The sequence below is a fragment of the Microplitis mediator genome, chromosome 3, assembly GCF_029852145.1.
Source record: "Microplitis mediator isolate UGA2020A chromosome 3, iyMicMedi2.1, whole genome shotgun sequence".
NCBI classification, from domain to species: domain Eukaryota; kingdom Metazoa; phylum Arthropoda; class Insecta; order Hymenoptera; family Braconidae; genus Microplitis; species Microplitis mediator.
In genome coordinates this window covers 13,070,950-13,092,209 of record NC_079971.1, presented here as the reverse complement: position 1 = coordinate 13,092,209, position 21,260 = coordinate 13,070,950, and the positions used below count along the sequence as shown (strand labels likewise).

The window sequence follows — 21,260 nt, the reverse complement described above, 5'->3', positions numbered from 1 at the left end:
TTATAATTTTAATTTGACCGTTCAACTTTTCTTTGTTACAGATACTGCTGACAGAGCTACAACGATTTCCATGTGTATTCTATTACTGAGTATTTTCACACCATGGATTGTTTGATAAATACGTTTAGACGGCAGCTGGTTATTGTTGGCTTGATAAAATAATTGAATGTCATGAAATATGTATAATTAGGTCCATTATTACAAATATTCATGACACTTCACATAAATCGTTTACCCAAAATTAGTATGCGAAATCCATAAATAAAATTATTAGAGAAGAACATACAGTGCTATTAATATATAGCTCAGAAAAGTAACGGAATCGAAATGATGTCAATAAATGCGCTAGAATTGTCGCTTTTGATGTAATATATTGTATAATGCATGTTCTCGCCGGACAGGACGTTCTCCATCCCAAAATACATTGATCGATGGTTGCAATTATTTTCAAGATAGTTTTTATTCTAGTAAGAAAAAATACATACTGTAAATATCAAATATGTTTTGTTCTGATAATACAAATAATTTATACAAAATCTTAGAGATGTTTATTTTCTAGCTAATAACCTCAATATGAGTTATGGTTCAAGCTAGCTTAATATTTTCTATAAAAAAGTGTGTCGACTTTTAATGAATCCGAAAATGGTATGGTCCTGCACGGTTAATTGTATTTGACTGTTTGTAACACTACTGCGGTGATTTGTATAAATTCTTAATTAATTATAGTATACATTCGGAATGTTTATAATCTTATTTACATCTTTGAATGCTTGCCACAATTTACCAGAGTATTAACTGCACCACTCCTTAAGCGATAATTACTCCCAAACCTATCAACTTAATCTAAACATTGAAGTTTTCAATAACTGGTAAAAGAGATCAGCAAGTAAAATGTCTCGTATGACTTATTATTATTTTGATGACTACACTGAGAAAAAACAATACTATGGTCCAAACAGAAGTTTTTTTGTTCAGAATGTCCGTTAAAAATATTCAATTTATTATTGTTAATTATCAGTTTCTTGAACAAAGAGTATGAATATTTATTTTTATTGTTATATACATTTGTAAACATAAAAATAACTTTACTTAAATGAAGTAAAAAGTAATTCCATCAATTCAATGAATAGTCAACTATTATTTTACAGCTTTTAAATGGATACTTTTTTCTATTTCTTTCTTCGTTATTGGAATTTTATGACGAAATATTTGACTTACAGCTTCTACAAGAATTATATTTGAATGGAAAACAACTATTAATTTTACAAAAATTGGAAGTTTACTAATAAGGTACCCGCGGGTAATAAAGCCTAATTGACAGATATGATATTTAAAATAATTGCCTCCGCGAAAGGCTATTCTAGTAGAAGGGTTTTACATCGAGATATTACGACAAGTTTATAGAGTCTCGATACCACGTTTCCTGTCTTCTATATTTCATCATCCGTCAAGTGCTGTTGTAGTGCATAAGAAAGTATAAAAAACTATTTAGTCTTCTGATTCTTAAAAAGGATACCGATAGTTTAAGTGCTGTTGAGCAAAGCAATCTGTCTTCTGACTCTTAAAAAGTTTTGTTGCTAAATTTAAGGGATGGTTTATCTCTAATACCAATTTTATTAAGTATAGTTTAACTAATACAGTTCGTTTAACCCGTAGGTCTTATTACCCTATCGTACTAAAATAAGGCCCATTCATATGGTTTTCGTAAAAGTTTAATTTTTTGTTTGTTTATTGTAAGAATTACCATTACTTAATTATATTTTATGGCTTATGTATTGAAATGAAGATTAATGATACATTTCGATAATTAAATGCAATATTTTCGATTCTACTCAAATTCTCCTTTAGCTAGGCCTTATTACCCACCGGTACCTTATTTAATTACTAAGAATAAGAAAAATTAATTTTTGTCAAAAAAGAATTCAGGAGTCACGACAGTGTCTCATGCCAAGTACACGTTAAAACACATCTATATGTGTGAGTGTTGATGGCGTAAGCCATGTCTTACTGTAGACGTCGGGGTATTGGGCTCTCGTTTTTAGAAACTTTCCTAAGAAAAATTTATTCTAGAAAATTCTACTTTCCCGTGTGGAAAAGCTATATATTGTTAAAAATATATATATTTACGAATATATGTTTTTAGCATATATTGGATTATACATTTTTAACAATCTATTTCTTTTTATTTAATGTTTTACATTTGTTTATATGTATTATCTCATATAATGCTCAATATATTTTTGTCATATATTGATGGTATATATGTAATTTATAAAATATAATATAATAAAATTTATATATATTTTGACTTATATAATTAGTTACATATTTTCTGTATATGATTGATTATACATGGAAGAACTTATATATTTAAATCTATGGTTTGAGGTATATTAAAGGTATATTCTTCCAATATATTAAAAATTATATTTCTCTCGATATCATGAAATCATAGTCTTTATATACCAATATTTTTTGAGAAGCTGTCCGATAGCATAGAAATGAAAATTAAAAACTAAAATGCATGGTTTTTATTATGTAACATACCATAGTACAAAAAATATGTATAGTAAGTAGATAAGAAGGGATGCCTTCTCTTTCACAACAGGGATCTGCAATACCCTCATGGATAAGTGGGGGTTAGGGGAAATTTCGCATACCGACAGTTGAGATAGGGTGCGCTTTCCGTTGATCTTCCATAGTGGTATCCGGGAGAGGGCGCTTGTGGCATTTTTTTAGTAGATTTGAGGGGCCTGAGGGAAGGATGATGTGAGATCAGGGGAGGGGATATGAGATTGATACCGTAGGATCGGGACCTAGACTATGGAGTGGGGGTATGGGATTGATATGGTTCATGGATAAGGATATAGAGGGCGTTGGAGTGTGAGTATTTTTTGGATTTAGGTGGGAAAAATGACGTATGTTGGTATTGTATTCTTTAAATGTTTTGAAGATTAAAGTTTATGGTATGCGGAAGGGTAGGGATACTTTTTTTTTATAACCACTGACGCATTTTTTGTACTAATTAATACATGTATACTAGGGTGGGCCAAAAAAGGTGACTATTTTTTTTTTCGTTAGTTACAGTGAAAATATTGTTTGAGATGATGAAAAAAAAATTCTATTAAAATTTGAACTCTTAATATTAATATTGAGAGGTGCCTATTTGCAATTCTCCATTTCCCATTTAAATAACATGAGAAAAAAATTTTTTTATTTTTTTATTTTTCTAGCTCGGCATTCGCACGTCATATAAATGAGTCCGTAGCATATTCTGGTAGAGAATTTAACGCTCTACAAAAAAGGTCTCTTATCATTTTTTGATGAATCCATCAATTCGAACGTTATCGGAGCTGGAAGTCAAATCTATAATAAATTTCCAGATCTTTTTACTTTTCCAGCAAAACTATCAGACTTATCAAAAAATGTCATAGGATCTTTGTTATAGACAATTTTATTTACTACAAATTTGTCAGAATAAAGTTCATTCAAATTCCACATTGTTTTCTAGTTATTTCCATTTTAATCTTAAGTTCTCAGAATAGAGTAGAAGACTATTATTTTTACGAGCTTGGCATTAAAATGAAAATAACTAGAAAACAATGCGATATTTCAAAGAACTTCATTAAATACAATTTGTAGGGAATGAAATTATCTATAAAAAAGATTCTATGACATTTTTTGATAAGTCTGATAATTTTGCTGGAAAAGTGAAAAGATCTGGAAATTTATCATAGATTTGACTTCCAGCTCCGATAACTTTCGAATGGATGGATTTATCAAAAAATGATAAGAGACCTTTTTTGTAGAGCGTTAAATTCTCTACAAGAATATGCTATGGACTCATTTATATGACGTACGAATGCCGAGCTAGAAAATTAAAATAATAAAAAATTTTTTTTTCCCATGTTACACTTATCCAAAAAATTAAAGGAACAAGAAAATTTTATAAATTTTTTAGTGATTTTTGGAAGGCTGTATTTTTGTGAAAAATGATCGTATCGGAAAAATTAAAAAAGCAAATTGAAGCTTGAAATCTCTAGTTTGAAAATCTTTCAGCAAAATTTTTTTTTGTGCCACGGTTTTTGCGGAATCATAAGAAAAAGGTCGAGACAAAATTTTTCTAAACTTTTTGGTTTCGTTTTTTAGGTCTACGGGGCCGGGAAAAATTTTTTCAAAAAAACGAATTCATGGCTTGTTTAGGAAACTTATTCAGCTACAATTTCCTTTTTTTGTTTCTCTGTACGACAATTTGCTGCTGAGATATCAGCCTTCAAATGAAAAAGGATCCTTTTGTCTTTGATTATTGATATCTCAGCAAGAAATGGTCACACAGTAATTTGAAGAGCAGTTTAATAAACTTGAATAAATCCCCTACAAGCTCCATTTTCGATTTTTTCAAAAAAAAATTTTTTTTTATCCTTGATATCCATTTGAAAAACCTTTACAAAATGGCCATTTTCTAGTTTTTTAGTCAACTCATCGCTACTCTGCAAATATTGATAAAAAAAATAATGTTGCCAGGTAATTTTACAGGTTAATGTACCCCAAAAAACCCTGGAAATTTTCAGATTGATCCATTGAACCGTTTGTCCGGACCGATTGCTCAAAGTTTTACAAAACAATTAAAGGAACAAGTTTTGTTCCTTAATTTGTGTAATCATTACCAAAATAAAATAATGAATTTTTTTTTGATTTTCTTTTATTTTTGCATTAGTTATTTAGTAAATGTAATGTAAAGAAAAGAAAAAATTTTTTTTCTGAAAAACGAAAAAAAAAATAACCCTCCGAATAAAACGTAAAAAAATAAAAATGTGAAAAAATTCTTGTTTGGTCTCGTACGTTGTGACCATTTCTTGCTGAGATATCAATAATCAAAGACAAAAGGATCCTTTTTCATTTGAAGGCTGATATCTCAGCAGCAAATTGTCGTACAGAGAAACAAAAAAAGCAAATTGTAGCTGAATAAATTTCCTAAACAAGCCATGAATTCGTTTTTTTGAAAAAATTTTTCCCGGCCCCGTAGACCTAAAAAACGAAACCAAAAAATTTAGAAAAATTTTGTCTCGACCTTTTTCTTATGATTCCGCAAAAACCGTGGCTCAAAAAAAAATTTTGCTGAAAGATCTTCAAACTAGAGATTTCAAGCTCCAATTTGCTTTTTTAATTTTTTCGATACGATCATTTTTCACAAAAATACAGCCTTCCAAAAATCACTAAAAAATTTATAAAATTTTCTTGTTCCTTTAATTTTTTGGATAAGTGTATTTAAATGGGAAATGGAGAATTGCAAATAGGCACCTCTTAATATTAATATTAAGAGCTCAAATTTTGATAGAATTTTTTTTTCATCATCTCAAACAATATTTTCACTGTAACTAAAGAAAAAAAAATAGTCACTTTTTTTGGCCCACCCTAATGTATACCTTATCTTATCTTCAGCAACTTTCACTTTTATTTTGTTATAAACAAATGAGACAATTTTTCTAAAAATTTACACTTTTATTTAATATTTATCTATTTTTCCCCTATTTTTCACCAAAAGTGTAGTAAGGATTTGCATTATAAAGAGTGTTTTTCGTTCCAAGCCATTACAGTTCTTCACCAGCTCTCCAGTGTTCTTAGAAGTCGTAGTAGTGTGTGAAGTTAAGCATAAAAATATATCTCAGTGAACCTGTAAGAGTTATTAAAAACCTTATACCGAAGTGCTTATGTGTTGTTCGAGGCAGTTTGGAGAAAAAATTTTATTTTTAAGTATTATCCATTTATGCTCTCTTTTATTTTTCTAATTTAAATTATGATATCATTGGAAAAATGTTTTCAAATTTCGACAGTCAACAAAATGGATTTCACAAAAATTAATGGAACCACAACCTTGAAAGACATCTTACCTTAGAAGCAAATGGGTGAATTGAATGTCAATGGTGAATACCAGGTCACTAAATTTAAACTAATTAACACGAAATTTGGCAACAGCAGTTGTATAGGGCATAACTGGTGAGACAGGACTTACCCTCTCCTTGCGGCACCTGGCGCCGGTCCTAGGGGGTTTTCCCGAGGGGGAAGGGGCCCCGTGAGGTCGGAGGAAATTCCCTTTGATGGTGAGGAGGGCCCGGATGACTTGTAATAATCTTTGAGGAGATGAGCGTGGAAGATTGGATGTAATGGATTGTAGGTGTCAAAATTAATGATATGGGTATAAAAAATTGTAATTGAATGCAGGTGTGCAGTATTTAGGTGAGTTTCAGGAAATCAGGGTACAATGAAGCGTTGGTAAAAAAATCTTTTGACGAGAAGCGTCTTAGATAATTTTAATTGAATGCAGGTGAGATGATTGTTGGGTTTAATGGAATGCTTAGATGGAAAACTAGTGTATGAAGGTAAATTTGAATAAGAACAGGTTTTTATTTATTCTTTTTTATTTATCATTTTCTTCACACTCACATTCATACTTATAAAAACATAAACTTCATTTTAGGTATATGTTCAGTCATGAGCTTGATTAATTTCAAATCCTTCGTGCATTTTCGCTAGTCCGGGAGTTGCCGAACTCGCGACTGACTTCAAGGTCAGAATAGGGCCGGGTCACTCGCTATATGGACCCGACACTTGCAATTTATTGCTCATGACCGTGTAAAAACTGCATGAGAACCCGCTACTAGCCGGCCACTAAGATAATTCGTATTATATTAGCGGGGCCAATCAGAAAATTCGTCTCATAACGGCGTGCTCAGCTGCCAATAAGAAAAATCAGCTACTAACTGTTTCCTGTTTGCGCGCTTTTAAACCAATGGGAAAATTCGCAGGGACAGCCATGCTGTCATCATCTCCTCCAAGCGGAAACGAAGGAAGACGCCATTGTTTCATCTTTCTATTCTACAACGTGCTCTAGTACCGTTTACCACGTGTTCTAAAACCGCTTTGCAATAATAAAACTATTTCTTGTGGTCTTAAACTAAATCTTGTGCTGATTTATATTCAATATTTAGTCAGTAAATCAAGGCTGCTGTTTATTGAGTATAAATAATTTGTCATTCGCGGATAATTAATTACTAAATTAATTTCCGTGAAGTAATCGCTATCGACCACGTGTCGACATTTTTATACGTAATTCGTTTCATTTTAGGTGCATTCGCTCTCACGTATATCTTGCGTTTGAATTCACTAACAATAATTATTTCTAATAATAATTATCTGTAAAAAGTGTAAATAAATCTATAATTTATTCTTTCTTAATTCTTGTGTAATTTTAAATTGTTTAATACCTCACGCCTAAACCAGATCCTCTAGTTTTATTCGCTCACTTTACAGTATAGATATTTTAATAGTATAAGCTTATAATAAAATTTTATACGACGGTGACTTCATCACCCATGGAGTAGTTGGTGTGGTAGTAGTTCAGGTTTGAGCGATGTGTTTGTTGTAAATCGATTTCAGTAGATAGACAGGGGGAGTTCTGGCTACAACGGGGCAAGATGGGCATGATATGTTGTACCGACAGATGGTAAGTTATTGACTGTTGGTTATCGACTGTCGATAATGTATCGACTGTTGGTGATGTATTGACTGTTGGTGATGTATCGACTGTAGGTGTGGTTATCTGCAGCCTTTTAACGCTAATTGACATCAATTGAGCTTATCTGGGGCCTTTTTGACATCATTTTGACGCTAATTGTTATCATTTCAGCTTATCTGGGGTCTATTTTACCGCCTGAGCTTATCTAGGGTTCGTTTGATGCTAAATGTCAGCCATTTTGAACTCTTACCCACCATTTCAAGCTTATCATGAGTCCTTTCTCCAGATTATTGATGCTAATTGATATCTATTTTGAGTCCAATAACAGGTGGCGCCTCATGTATCAGCAGTCGTTTAACCGGTCGAGCTCATGTTTGAGCTTATCTGGGGCCTTTTTGATATCATTTAGACGCTAATTGACAACATTTTGAGCTCTTATTTGCCATTTTGAGCTTGTGTTATGACAGATGGCGCTTCATGCATATTTTGAGTGGGAATTTTTGAAAAGATTGATACTCGTGTTGCCCTCATGGTTGGTAGTTTTGAGCTCATGTCCACCATTTTGAATTTATTATTTTTCCCATATCCACCATTTTGAATTAAACATTATACCCATTTCCGCCATTTTGAATTAAATATTATGCTCATGTCCGCCATTTTGAATTAAATATTATGCCCATGTCTGCCAGTTTGTATGAACTATTGTGCCCATGTCCGCCATTTTGAATTAAATATTATGCCCGTCTGCCAGTTTGAATGAACTATTGTGCCCATTTCCGCCATTTTGAATTTAATATTTTTCCCATATCCACCATTTTGAATTAATTTTGAATCTTTCAAGCTTGCGTTTATCTAGAGATTACTATATGAATAAGTAGTGCATTTTTAAAAAAAGTTATGATACACTAATCAGAAATTGTAAGATTTTACAATATTTAGTTTTTAGCGACAGCGATTTTTTTTATTAGCTATGACTTAATTGATTAAATCTTTAGATGATGTCATCGAGTTTAATTTTAACTGCGCAGTAGAATATTTATTTTTAGATGGTGACTCACTCGATTCTATTTTTAGTTCATGACTCATCAGTTAAATTTTTAACTGCGTAGTAGATGACGTTAAACTCTTCGTCACGCCATCTAGATCTTAGGTTATGTTGACACAATCTAGGAATTTTTTTAGCCAAGATTCTAGGGAATTTTGTTTTATAAGGTTGGTACTTTGTAATTTTCTAGGGAATTTTTGCAAGATTCTGGGGATTTTATTTCATTAGGTTGGTACTTTTGAGAACTATAAAATTTTTTACTACGCAGTTGATGAGTCGCGCCTCACCTATAAAAGCACCGCGCGAGAGCATACTTCACAAAAAGAAGTACGAGTTCTCTCAATGAAGTACGAATCTCTCACGATTAAAAGTTCTTTGTGTGTGCGTTTAAAAAATTTTTTTCTGAAAATTTTTATAAACAATTTTAAGTGATTATTTAAACAATATAAAAATAATTTAAGTGATTATTTAAACAATATAAAAATAATTTAAGTGGTTATTTGAACAATATATAAATAATTTAAGTGTTTTAGTGATAAATTTTTAAATGAACAATCTTAGTGATTTTTTTAAAATTTATTTTTTAATAAACTAATCAATTTATATAAAAACTACTTAATAAACAATACTAGTGATAAACTTTTAAAAGACAATTTTAAGTGTAATTATAAACAGTAACTTTAGTGATGAATTTTTGAAAAAATGGCACAAAATGATTTTATTGCGGCGCTGCAGCGTCCAGTAGATTCAATAATTAAATCATTCAATGATTTACGTGATAAGCCATTAGCTAAAGAACATTGCCAGAAGTGTTATCAAGTGTGTGCTGATACAATTGATTACTTCAATGAGATCTTGCTAGATCCTCAGATAAATGTTCAAGTCAGGAGAAGTGTACGAGCAAATATTATACTTTTGTACTGGTATGCTGATCAATTTACACAATTGAGTGGAGAAGTAACTGGTGGTGACTTGCGTGCAAACCGACGCCTCATCAAGTGGCAAGATCTTGAAAACGCATTCTCAAATAATATAAGATCAGGATGCGTGACAAATCAAGCTCATACTGATCTTCGTGCTTTTCTTGATGATGCTCAGAATTTTGCAATAAAAAATCCGAAAAAAGCGCAATAATTCCATTATACTTAAGTAAACTCATAAAGTCTGATAAAAAAGTTATTCATCTCTTAATGGTACAGCAAAATATTAAATTAAATACATCTTATTTTGATATTAAAAATTTTCAACCTAAATTTCACTTTGCTTTGATCAAAGATCTTTCACGTCTAGTTAAATCTCAAGTTTTCAAGTCAAACAGCAAATTATTTTTTTGTGATTGATGCTTGAATCATTTTAAATATGTTTATTCGTATGAAAATCACAAAGCTGACTGTTTTAAAATAAATAAAGTCCATATGACATTTCCGAAGGGAAAAGATCAAATTTTAAAATTTAAAAACTATCAATACAAAGACACTGTACCGTTTGTTGTGTATGCAGACTTGGAATGTACACTAGAAAAAACCCCAGGAGATGATGAAACTCAAAAGCATGTTCCACACAGTGTAGCATTCTATCAACATTGCAGTTATGATAATAAATTATCTAAATTCGAATTAAATCGTTCAAAATTTTATATTGGGTGGTTTATTTTAAAGTTGGCAAAATTAGCTATTGAATACGAAAGATATTTGAAAAATCCTATACCAATGAAACCACTCACTGTGGTTTCAGGCAACTGTTTGTCATATTTGTGAAAAAAAAATCACTACCAATACTGATAAGTGTTACGATCACTGTCATTTCACTGGTAATTATCGCGGCCCAGCACATATATCTTGTAATGTCAATTATCCAAAGTCTCATGTTATTCCCATAGTCTTTCACAATTTATCAGGCTATGATTCACATTTTTTAATTAAAAGTTTAGCTACATTAATTAAAGGTGATGTAACTCTGCTACCAATTAATAAAGAAAAATATATATCTTTCACAAAATCAATAGAAAATACTTCAGTGACATTACGTTTCATAGACTCATTCAGATTTATGGCATCTAGCCTTGAAAAATTAGCTTCAAATATTAGTGATGATGAAAAGCTTATAACGAAACTTCACTATCCCGACCCAGATGAATTTAAATTAGTTACACGTAAAGGCATATTTCCAGATGAATATATTTCAAATATTGATAAACTTAATGACAAGCAATTGCCTGATCAAGTATCATTTTTTTCAAAATTAACGAATGAAAGTGTCTCTGATGCTATGTTAAAATACACTGGTGTGGAACTTCAGCTTTTAACTGATCCTGAAATGGTACTTTTTATTGAAAAAGGCATCAGGGGTGGGGTATCTCAGTGTACAAACCGATATGCTGCTGCTAATAATCGGTACATGGGTGAGGACTTTGATCCAAGCAAAGCTGAATCATACTTGATGTACTATGATGTAAATAATTTATACGGCGCAGCTATGAGTATGTCACTGCCGACAGGTTCATTTGAGTGGGTGGAAAATGTAGATGATGATGTAAATAAATTTTTAAATGACAATGATGATAGTGTAGGATACATTTTAGAAGTAGACTTAAGTTATCCTGAGGAGTTACATGAACTTCACAAAGACTTGCCCTTGTGTCTTGAGCACTTTGTACCACCAGGATCCAAACACTCGAAATTATCGACAACTTTGTATAATAAAAATAATTATATAATACATTACAAAAATTTAAAACAATGTCTAGAATTAGGATTAAAATTAACAAAAGTCCACAGAGTACTAAAGTTCGAACAATCGCCATGGCTCAAAACTTATATAGATAAAAATACTGACTGTAGAAAATTAGCAAAAAACGAATTTGAAAAAAATTTTTATAAACTAATGAACAACGCTGTATTTGGTAAGACTATGGAAAATGTAAGAAAGCACAAAGATGTACAATTAAAAACTGAATGGAAGGGTAGATATGGCGTCAAAGAATTGATATGTAAGCCAAATTTCCATAGTCTTACCATGTTTGATAAAGATATGGTAATTATTGAGATGAAAAAAGTAAAAGTCTGTTTCAATAAACCAATCTATGTGGGCTTTAGTATTTTAGATTTGTCTAAAACATTTATTTATGACTTTCATTATAATTATGTAAAAAAGAACTTTAAAAATGATGAGTCAAAATTAATGTATACTGACACCGACAGTCTCATCTATCATTTTACTGTGCCAGATGTCTATAAAATCATCAAACGTGATATCTCAAAGTTCGACACCTCTGACTATCCCGAAGATAATGTTTATAATATGCCATTAGCTAATAAGAAAGTCCTGGGTCTAATGAAGGATGAAAATAATGGTGAAATCATGACTGAATTCACTGGACTCAGGGCTAAATTATATGCATTCAAGACTTATAAGAACAAATGAGCTAAAAAGCGGGCAAAGGGAGTCAAGGGCCCCACTTCGAGAACGATCACGTTTGATGATTTCAAGCAATGTCTTGAAAATCATGTTACATTAACTAACAAACAATACTTGATAAAATCGAACGAACATGATGTAAAAACAATTGTTCAAAATAAAATTGCATTGAGCTGGGCTGATGATAAGCGCCAGCTCATTGATGGCAGCCACGATACTCTACCATGGGGCTATAAAAAAAATGTAGATGATGATGATGATGATGAGATAATAATTAAAAAAAGAAAACTAATGTAAATAGTTGCAAATAAAAATGTATATATTATTTCTAAGTTTTTTGTAAAATTAGTTAATAAGTAAAAGATTTAATTAATTTAGATAACTTTCTGTAAGTATTATCATCAATTAAACAATAATAATTATTATTTATATGCATATGGGGATGTTAAAATGCTGAGAGATTGGTTTGTAAATGTTTAATAAAAAAATTTTTAATTTAAAATATTAATTTTTGAATTTTTTATTTTTAACCTATAATAGACTAAGTTAATTATAATTTATAAAATTAAGCTATATATATATATATATATATATATATATATAATTAATTAATCAATCATAATTATTCTATTTATTATATTTTTAAGTTTGAAAGAAAATTGTTTGATTTAAAGCAAAAAAAAAAAAATGTTGGAAAATCCAAAAGTGCACACCTCAATCGCTCAATTTATTTTTAATCATTACTTTTATTATTATATAATATTAATATATTTTTTTTTATTATGAACTTTTATTCAACTTACAAATTATCAATTTGATTTTTTTATTTTTATTTCTTATTTTCAGTTTAATATTTTTTTACTAACATTTTTTTCTAAATATCCCGCCTTGTTTTGTCTTAAATGTCGCTTTTTTTTCAAACATATTGATACGCTAGTACTGCCATCAGTAGTTGATAGAGAGAAACAATGAAAAAAATAATAACAACAGTAAAAATAGCAGCTAAATTTTTCACGAAGAATCAGTTTTTACGTTTTTTATTAATTACACCAAAACAAAAAGGATTCAGATAGTAATTTTTGAAAGGGTTCTTGTGATCAGAAATACACAGATAATAAAAAAAAAACTAAGTTGATAAGTCTTGTTTTTCGAAAGATATCGTGTTTAGACGAGTCCGAACACCACAATTGACGCACTGAGGGCTTCGGACTAAATCATTTTTTTAAAATTAATCACATCATGAATCATATAAGGATTGCATTGAAAAATGTTCCTTAATAAATTTCCTTTAAAATGGTATATATCATTAACATCTTTGGTGTACTATAAAGAAAGTAAAGAGGATTTAAAGTCAGTGAAAGGGCCGAGCGTGAGAGAGTGACAGTAAAGCACACTTAACGCTTTCGCGATTGAGGTGTGTAAAAAAATGGCAGCTAAATTTTTCGTGAGTAATAAGTTTTTACGATTTTTTATGAATTACAATTAAACAAAAAGGATCCAGATAGTCATTTTCAAAGGGGTTTTTGTGATCACGAATACCAAGACAATGAAGAAAAATTAAGCCAATAAGTCTTGTTTTTCGAAAGTTATCGTGTTGTTACAAGTCCGATCACCACAATTGACGCACTGGGGGCTTTGGACTAAATTAATATTTTTTAACTAATTTTATTATGAATTAACTAAATATTATATTGAAAAATGTTACTTAATAAATTTCTGTTAAAATGGTATACACTTTTAACAGCTTTGGTGTACTAAAAAGAAGGTAGAGAGGATTTAAAGTCACTGAAAGGGCCGGGAGCGAAAGAGTGACAGTCACGAACACTCAACGTTTTTAACTTTAATTTTTACATTGGTTTTCGATTCCCATTAGTTCAGAGTATTCTGGAAAATGCATTTGATATAAAGATGTTATTTCTAATTCTGATCGAGCAACATTTTTCCATATTTCTTGTTCAATATTAGTTTGAATAATATTTATCACACTATTATCAGCATTGGGACGGGCCACATAGAAATGCGTATTGTCAGTATTAAGTAATGTTAATACTTTCGAAGAGCGTGCATTTTTGGGCCTAGATTCAACAATCATTGTTAATGCAGATCTTAGCCCATCAACAATAAAAATAAATAATGTAATTCCCAAACCGTGGCTGATTGCAATCATAGATCCTTCATTACCCCAGATCTTATCAGAAGCTACCATTCTTATAAAATCATCAACTTTTGGGTTTTCTAAACGATCGTTATCTTCATTACCAATTTTAACTTCTATGACTCCCATTTTACATAGTACTTCATAATAATTCATGTTCAAAAGAACATAATTAACAACAAAAAGTTTGATTTCAAGATATTTTTCTTCATCATCGAACAAAAGTTCAGCGATCGCCCGAAAGAAGCAATTACCATCACTTTCAACGTTATCGATTTGAAAATTGTCTAGAAGCTCTTTTGGAAATCGTTTTTTTTGTACAATTTTTTTTGCAGGATAATTTTTCACCAATTCTGTATTATCTGCTGCTATTTTATTTTCTATATCCGAACAAACTCTTAAAATAGTCGGGTTATTGTCTTTTTGGATAGCTTTTATTTCTTGAAGAGATGTGCTTCGGCGTATTTTATCCAAAATTCTAGGAATATCTTGTTGTTCAGGCTCATCAACATTGATTGTTTCTGTTGAAATATTTTCATTTCTTTGAGTTTTTTCATGAGCTCGATTATTAACGCGGTTAAAAAGTGAACCAATTATAGTTTTAGCTATAGGTACACCTTGCCATGTGTTACCATGAAATTCAGAAGAATTCAGTTTCCTTTGAGCTGCTAAAAAATGAAAGTCAATCTCATTAATCAAGATTAAAGGTACTGATGATTGCGTACTAGAGGGTATTAATTTCAAGATTTGATACATTTTATGAGTCTCTTTGGTAACACCAATAACAACTACTATTACTTTCAGCGCATCGCTAATAGCAAGAAGCGAACCTTCATTTCCCCAAGTATGGTCACGAGCTACCATGCGTAAAAAATCATCGATTTTTGGATGAGACATTGCACTATTGTCTACATCTTCAACCGAGATAGCACCGCGAGAAATTAATGATTCATAATTGGACTTATTACAAAAAATATGATTTATAATAAATAGTTTTATATCAATATATCGTTTTTCATCATAATAAATTAATTCAGCAAATGTCCGGAATAAGCAATTACCATCACCTCTAACATTTACTAAAGCAAAAGAATCATTAAGTATACGATTAATTTTAGCGTTTTCAGCCGATAGATTTTGTGTATTTAACTCGAATTTGGGATAGGTGAAATTCTCAGATCGTTTACTAAATGGTTCTCTTAATTTTTTTTCAACAGTATTGTGAATTTCAGCAGAAAGTTCATTTATCATTCTATAATTTTGTTGCAAAATTACGACAATTTCTTCCATTGAATTACTGCTGGTTATTTTAAATAAAACTTGTCGGATCGATGATAGAACCGGTCCATAAATTTCATCTTTTTTCTTTTTATGTGAAACACTTTTAATTTTTTTATCCAACATACTTTTTTCCATAGGTAATTTTTTTTTACTTTCAGATTTGTTGACTTTTGATGAATGTTTAGTATTTGAAATATCAGTTTTATTTTCATTTATTGTGAATGACTTTTCTATTTGAGAATGTGACGGGTGAGCTGACGCCCATCCGTCTAATACTAATAACCAAATAATAGATAGATATATTTTAGTTCAGAAAGCAATACATTTTATTGTAGTTTCATTAGGCGCTATACAGCTGCACATAAATATCGCATTACATTAGTTACATTAAGTCTTACTTTTATAAAGACAATGCGATGAGCAGACGTTTCGCGTGGTCAGCAGTTTGACTGTGGGAAGAAAAGAGTTCCGTTGGAGACGGCGAAGGGATATTTTCTTATGCAGCACGAAAAGAGTTCTCATGAGAAACGGCGGAGTGATATTTTGGAAGCAGAGGATGCAATTGCAGAAGAAGAGTTAGTTACTATAGTTAAGCTGATTCGAATAGTCGTCTGCTCGCGCATAAATATTATATCTCTCTTATTTTACCGCTTTTATTACAGATCACTATAAGAATACGTTTAATGCCGCTATTGTTGAATGAAAATATTGTATTAGTATCCGATTCATTTATGCTATCTTAGATTTGTAAAAGAGACTCTCAGGGCCTTTTCTGGGTACTCCCATATTTTGGGGACGCCCAATAAACAAATATCCATTAAATTCACATATAGTCATTCCTTCACTGAGCGACCCACACCCTTTATAACATCCTATTAAATTTCTAGAGACGCTGAGCTAGGCACGGTAAGATCGGTTACGCAGTAAGAACATTAAGGTGTAAGCTCACACGTAACAGAAATTTTGGCGCCCAACGTGGTTTTCGCCCAGCGAAGTGAGGTGAGTGAAGTGAATTTTCGGGAATTTTAGTGGTGAGTGCCCAGTTAACGCGACAGGAAACTGTGAGACTGAGATTCTAAATCTTTTCCCGATAAATAAATTAGTAAACGGTGTCATGAGATAGCAAGGAAAGTGCACACATTGAAGATAATACATGGAAAAATAAGTGAATTAAATTATGAAATATTGAAAAAAGTGAATTGAATTAAGAAATATTGAAGAATTATTGGATGATACTGTGAAATATTGAAGATTACGGAAAAATATTGAATTGAAATGAAAATATGAAAAAAAAATAAGTGAATCGAATTGTGAAATATTGAAGAAAAGTGAATTGAATTGAGAAATACTGAAGAATTATTGAATTATACTGAGAAATATTGAAGATTTATGGATAAATATTGAATTGAAATGGAAATATGGAAAAATAAGTGAATTGAATTGTGAATTACTGAAGATTATTGAATTGAATTGTGAATTATTGAAGAATACTGAAGATTATTGAATTGAATTGTGAAATACTGAAGATTATTGAATTGAATTGTGAACTATTGAAGAATACTGAAGATTATTGAATTGAATTGTGAATTATTGAAGAATACTGAAGATTATTGAATTGAATTGTGAATTACTGAAGATTATTGAATTGAATTGTGAATTATGGAAGAATACTGAAGATTATTGAATTGTGAATTACCGAAGAATATCGAATTGAATTGTGAATTATTGAAGAATACTGAAGAATATTGAATTGAATTGTGAATTATTGAAGAATACTGAAGATTATTGAATTGAATTGTGAATTATTGAAGAATATTGAAGATTATTGAATTGTGAATTACTGAAGAATATTGAATTGAATTGTGAAATACTGAGAAATATTGAAGATTTGTAAAGATTTATTTAATTGAGTGCCAAATATTAGAGATTACTGAGAAATTGCCGAATGAACTGTAAAATCCTCTGAATTAGTGAAGCCGGTTGTTTGTGTCAAATTATATGTCAAAGTTGCCCCGCTAGTGATAAGTGAGAAAAATAGATAAGTGAGTGAAAAAGAAAAAAAGAAAAGAGAAATAAAAAGTGAAATAAGTGATAAAAGCAAAGTGTACGAAAAAAAAAGAAGAGGAAAATAGTGATCTGTAGTGCCGCTAAGAGAAGAAGCCGCTGCAAAGAATCGGATACAACACCAGTCTGAGAGGAAATCAAAGCCAACAGACAGGGATGCTGATAGCAGTAGCATTATTCATCGTGGTGTCTATGTAAGTAGTAAAAATTGAGTCCTTTAACGATAGTAGTAATTCGGATCGACGGGAGTATTGGACTAACTGGAGGTTAGGAAATCCAAGTAACTCTCTGTCGGGCTCTATAAGTTCGAAAGAATCGATCGAAGATTGTTCGTACGAGACCGACATAAAAAATATCGAGGAATTATTAGACATTTTTGAAAAAAATCGGGAGAAAACTAACGGTAATTCAAATTGCCCTGGTGCGGCTTCAGGCACAAAAGCGGTAAAAACTATGGCGGAGACTGAAGAGGTTCAATTGAAACGAATAATATCGTTAATGCGGCATATACCGGTTTTTACGGGAGAGGGTGACGTGGAATCATTCATTGACGCTATTGAGTACAGTGCGACGAGGTTAAAGGCTGATGATGATCCGGTATTTATTTTTGAATTGTCAACGTGATTCGGGGGACTGGCTTTAAGCATTATGCGTACGTTTTTGAGAAAGGCAGAGTCTGTCAACCAAGTAATAGAGAAACTACGTCAAAATTTTGGTCGAATGGAAACATTCCATGCGGTAATACATCGATTGACGGGAATGATTCAAGAAAATAATGAAAGTGTAACAAAATTTGGTGCGCGTCTGGAGGGTATAAAAGCGGAAGCGGAGAATAAAATAAACAGGAGTGGATTAACAGCAGAACAAAAAGATTATCGAACAAAGGATTTGGAGGCGACAGTGCTGGAAACCTTTATTAATGGACTCTACGAAAAATTATCGTTCGCAGTCTCAAATAAAGAACCCAGAACTTTAGCAGACGCAATAAAGATCGCAATGGAGGCGGAGATACAATACGAGAGGACGAAAGCAGCGGAAAGAGCGAGAGAAGGAAAACTAAGGTTCAAGGAGCGGGAGCATGCAAGGATAAGACAGCTAACGCTTGAAGAAGAGGTGAAAGAAGAAAGTAAACAAGAAGGCACAGAATATGTTCATAAACCAAAACCCAGCGCGGAATTTACGTATACAATTACTAACGAGAAGATTGCGGACAATGGAGACAAGCGAAGCTGTTTCACATGCGGGCAAGTTGGGCATTTGGCACGAAATTGTCCAGTTCCAATACAAAGCAAACGAAATTCTTGGGCACCAATGAATCAGCAGGAATTCCGGGGAAGAGTTCCACAGCAACAGGAGCGGTACTATGTGCAAAACGATAGATACAGAGGAAATGGGAGATATAATTATGGAAGAAGCGGTAATAATTGGCAGAATAATGGTAACTATGTATATGGACAGAATGGCAACAATTATAATGGGTATCGAAATGGAAATAATTATGGAAATCAATGGGGAAATTATGGAAATAATGGTTACTACGGCAGAGGCAGAGGTCAAGAATTTCAAGGCAATCTCAACAGGCGGTACAATAATTATGGTAACTCAGGTGCAATGGTGACGAACGCGTTCGAAACGCAGCGGCTTATGAACAGTTTGCCTGGTAATTACGACAATAGATGGGACGGATCACGTGGAGTTAATCAGCAGAACCGGGGAAATCAGATGTCCAACAGGGGTCCAAACACACGGCCTTTAAACTAGAAAAGGCCGGTGCGATGACACGCTCCGTCGAAACGGCCAACTCAGAAGAAACGAATAAGGAGCGAATAAATGAAGAAAAAGAAGTAAAATCTGTTAAATTAGTGGGTGCTACACATATATATGTAAAATTAAGAGCCGATAAAGTACTTGGAGGTACAGGTATCTTCCTCATTGACATGGGCGCAGAAATAAATTTAATACGACGAGACTCACTGGAATTAAGAACAAAAATTGACAGTACAAGAAGAACGCTGATAAAAGGTATAACATCTGATACTATAACTACGATAGGTCAAGTTGAACTAGAGATAGAAGGTCAATGGGTACTGTTTGATATCGTGGGAGAGGAGTTTAACATAAAAGAAGATGGTATATTGGGCCAGCCGTTCTTTTCAGCACAAAATTCGCAAATTGATTTTGGTAATAAAACTGTTTCAATTAATAATAAGAAATACTACTTTTTGGAGGATATTATAAAAATTCCGAGAAGATGTGTAAAAATGATAGAGGTAAGAGTTGTAAATAACGTTTCGGAAGGATACATTCCACGGTGTGATATTGCACCAGGAATATATTTGGGAGAAGCCATAGTATCAATTCACCAGGGTGCAGCGAAAATGTACGCATTTAACACTACAGAAAAAGAACATGATTTTGCGATACCGTACGTTGAAGTTGAATATTTTGAAGAGATAACAGCAGAAGCAAAGGTGCGGTTCACTGAAAAAACGGAGCAAGAAAATATAGCAGAACGAACAGAACGAGTACTAAATTTAATATCGGTAACACATCTGGACGAAGAAGAACTAAATACAGTGCGGCAGAACATCGAATACGAACCAAGAGTTTACATATTACCAGGCGAACGACTGAATGCAGCGAATGTTCCACCTCATCGGATAAGAACAAAAGATGATAACCCAATTAATATCAAACAGTATCGCATGCCGCATCATTTAAAAGACGTATTAAAAGAACGAATACAAGGAATGATTGATGCTGATATAATTGAACCATCGGATTCTGCATACAGTTCACCCGTATGGATCGTTCCCAAGAAACCAAAAGCTGATGGAACTAAAGATTGGAGGTTGGTAATCGATTTTTGAAGGTTAAACGATAAAACAGTACCAAACTCGTATCCGTTACCAGATATCCGGGACATTTTAGATCAAATTGGTGATGCTGTATATTTTTCTGTGTTTGATCTCGATTCGGGATTTTATCAGATACCATTGGCAGAACAAGACCGACATAAAACGGCATTTTCAGTCCCGATGGGACATTATCAGTTCAAGAGGATGGCGATGGGTTTGAAAGGTGGTCCACCGACGTTTCAAAGTACGATGGAAAACGTATTGTCCGGATTGCAAGGTGTAATATTATTTATTTATGTCGATGACGCAGTAATATATGCAAGAACATTGGAAGAACATTGTCAAAAATATTTGCAATTTGTTGATAGACTTCAAAAAGTAGGATTAAAATTAAAACCGGCAAAGTGCGAATTTTTACGGCGGGAAGTTGCGTATTTGGGACATATAATCAGTGCGGAAGGAGTAAAACCGAATCCAGCGAAAGTGGAAGCAGTTGAAGAATTTAAGAGGCCAACGGACGAGAAGAAAGTACGAGAATTTCTTGGGCTTGCAGGATATTATAGAAGATTCATCCGGAATTTTGCAAGTAAAGCAAAACCTTTGACTGATTTATTGAAAAAAGACGCTATTTTTACATGGGGTGAATCTCAAGAAAAGTCATTTAAAATACTGAAAGAAGAATTATGTGGAGATGTAATGTTGCAGTATCCGAACTTTGAATTACCATTCATTGTCGCTACAGATGCGTCAGACTTTGCATTGGGTGCAGTACTAAGCCAAGGGAAACTTGGAGAAGATAGAGCGATAAGTTATGCTTCTCGAGCTTTATCAAAGACAGAAAGAAACTACACAGTGACCAAGAAAGAACTGTTGGCTATTATGTATGCTGTTGACACGTTCAGACCATATATTTTTGGTAAGAAA

The 21,260-nt window shown here is 32.2% G+C and overlaps 2 protein-coding genes across 2 annotated transcripts in view; both read left to right on the top strand.

Annotated features, from left to right (window-relative positions):
* The window catches only part of LOC130666166 (lachesin-like), an 853,034-nt gene extending 850,953 nt beyond the window's left edge, over positions 1-2,081 (top strand). The window contains exon 9 of the mRNA XM_057466969.1: positions 42-2,081. Coding sequence (XP_057322952.1) covers positions 42-115 — 74 coding nt within the window. The 3' untranslated portion in view covers positions 116-2,081. The remainder of the gene's footprint in view (positions 1-41) is intronic.
* Positions 2,082-18,126: 16,045 nt separating this feature from the next.
* Positions 18,127-19,239, top strand: LOC130665902 (putative uncharacterized protein DDB_G0289263). Its single transcript, XM_057466530.1, has one exon. It carries the CDS (start codon positions 18,127-18,129, stop codon positions 19,237-19,239), a length of 1,113 nt encoding a protein of 370 aa, XP_057322513.1.
* Positions 19,240-21,260: the final 2,021 nt, after the last annotated feature.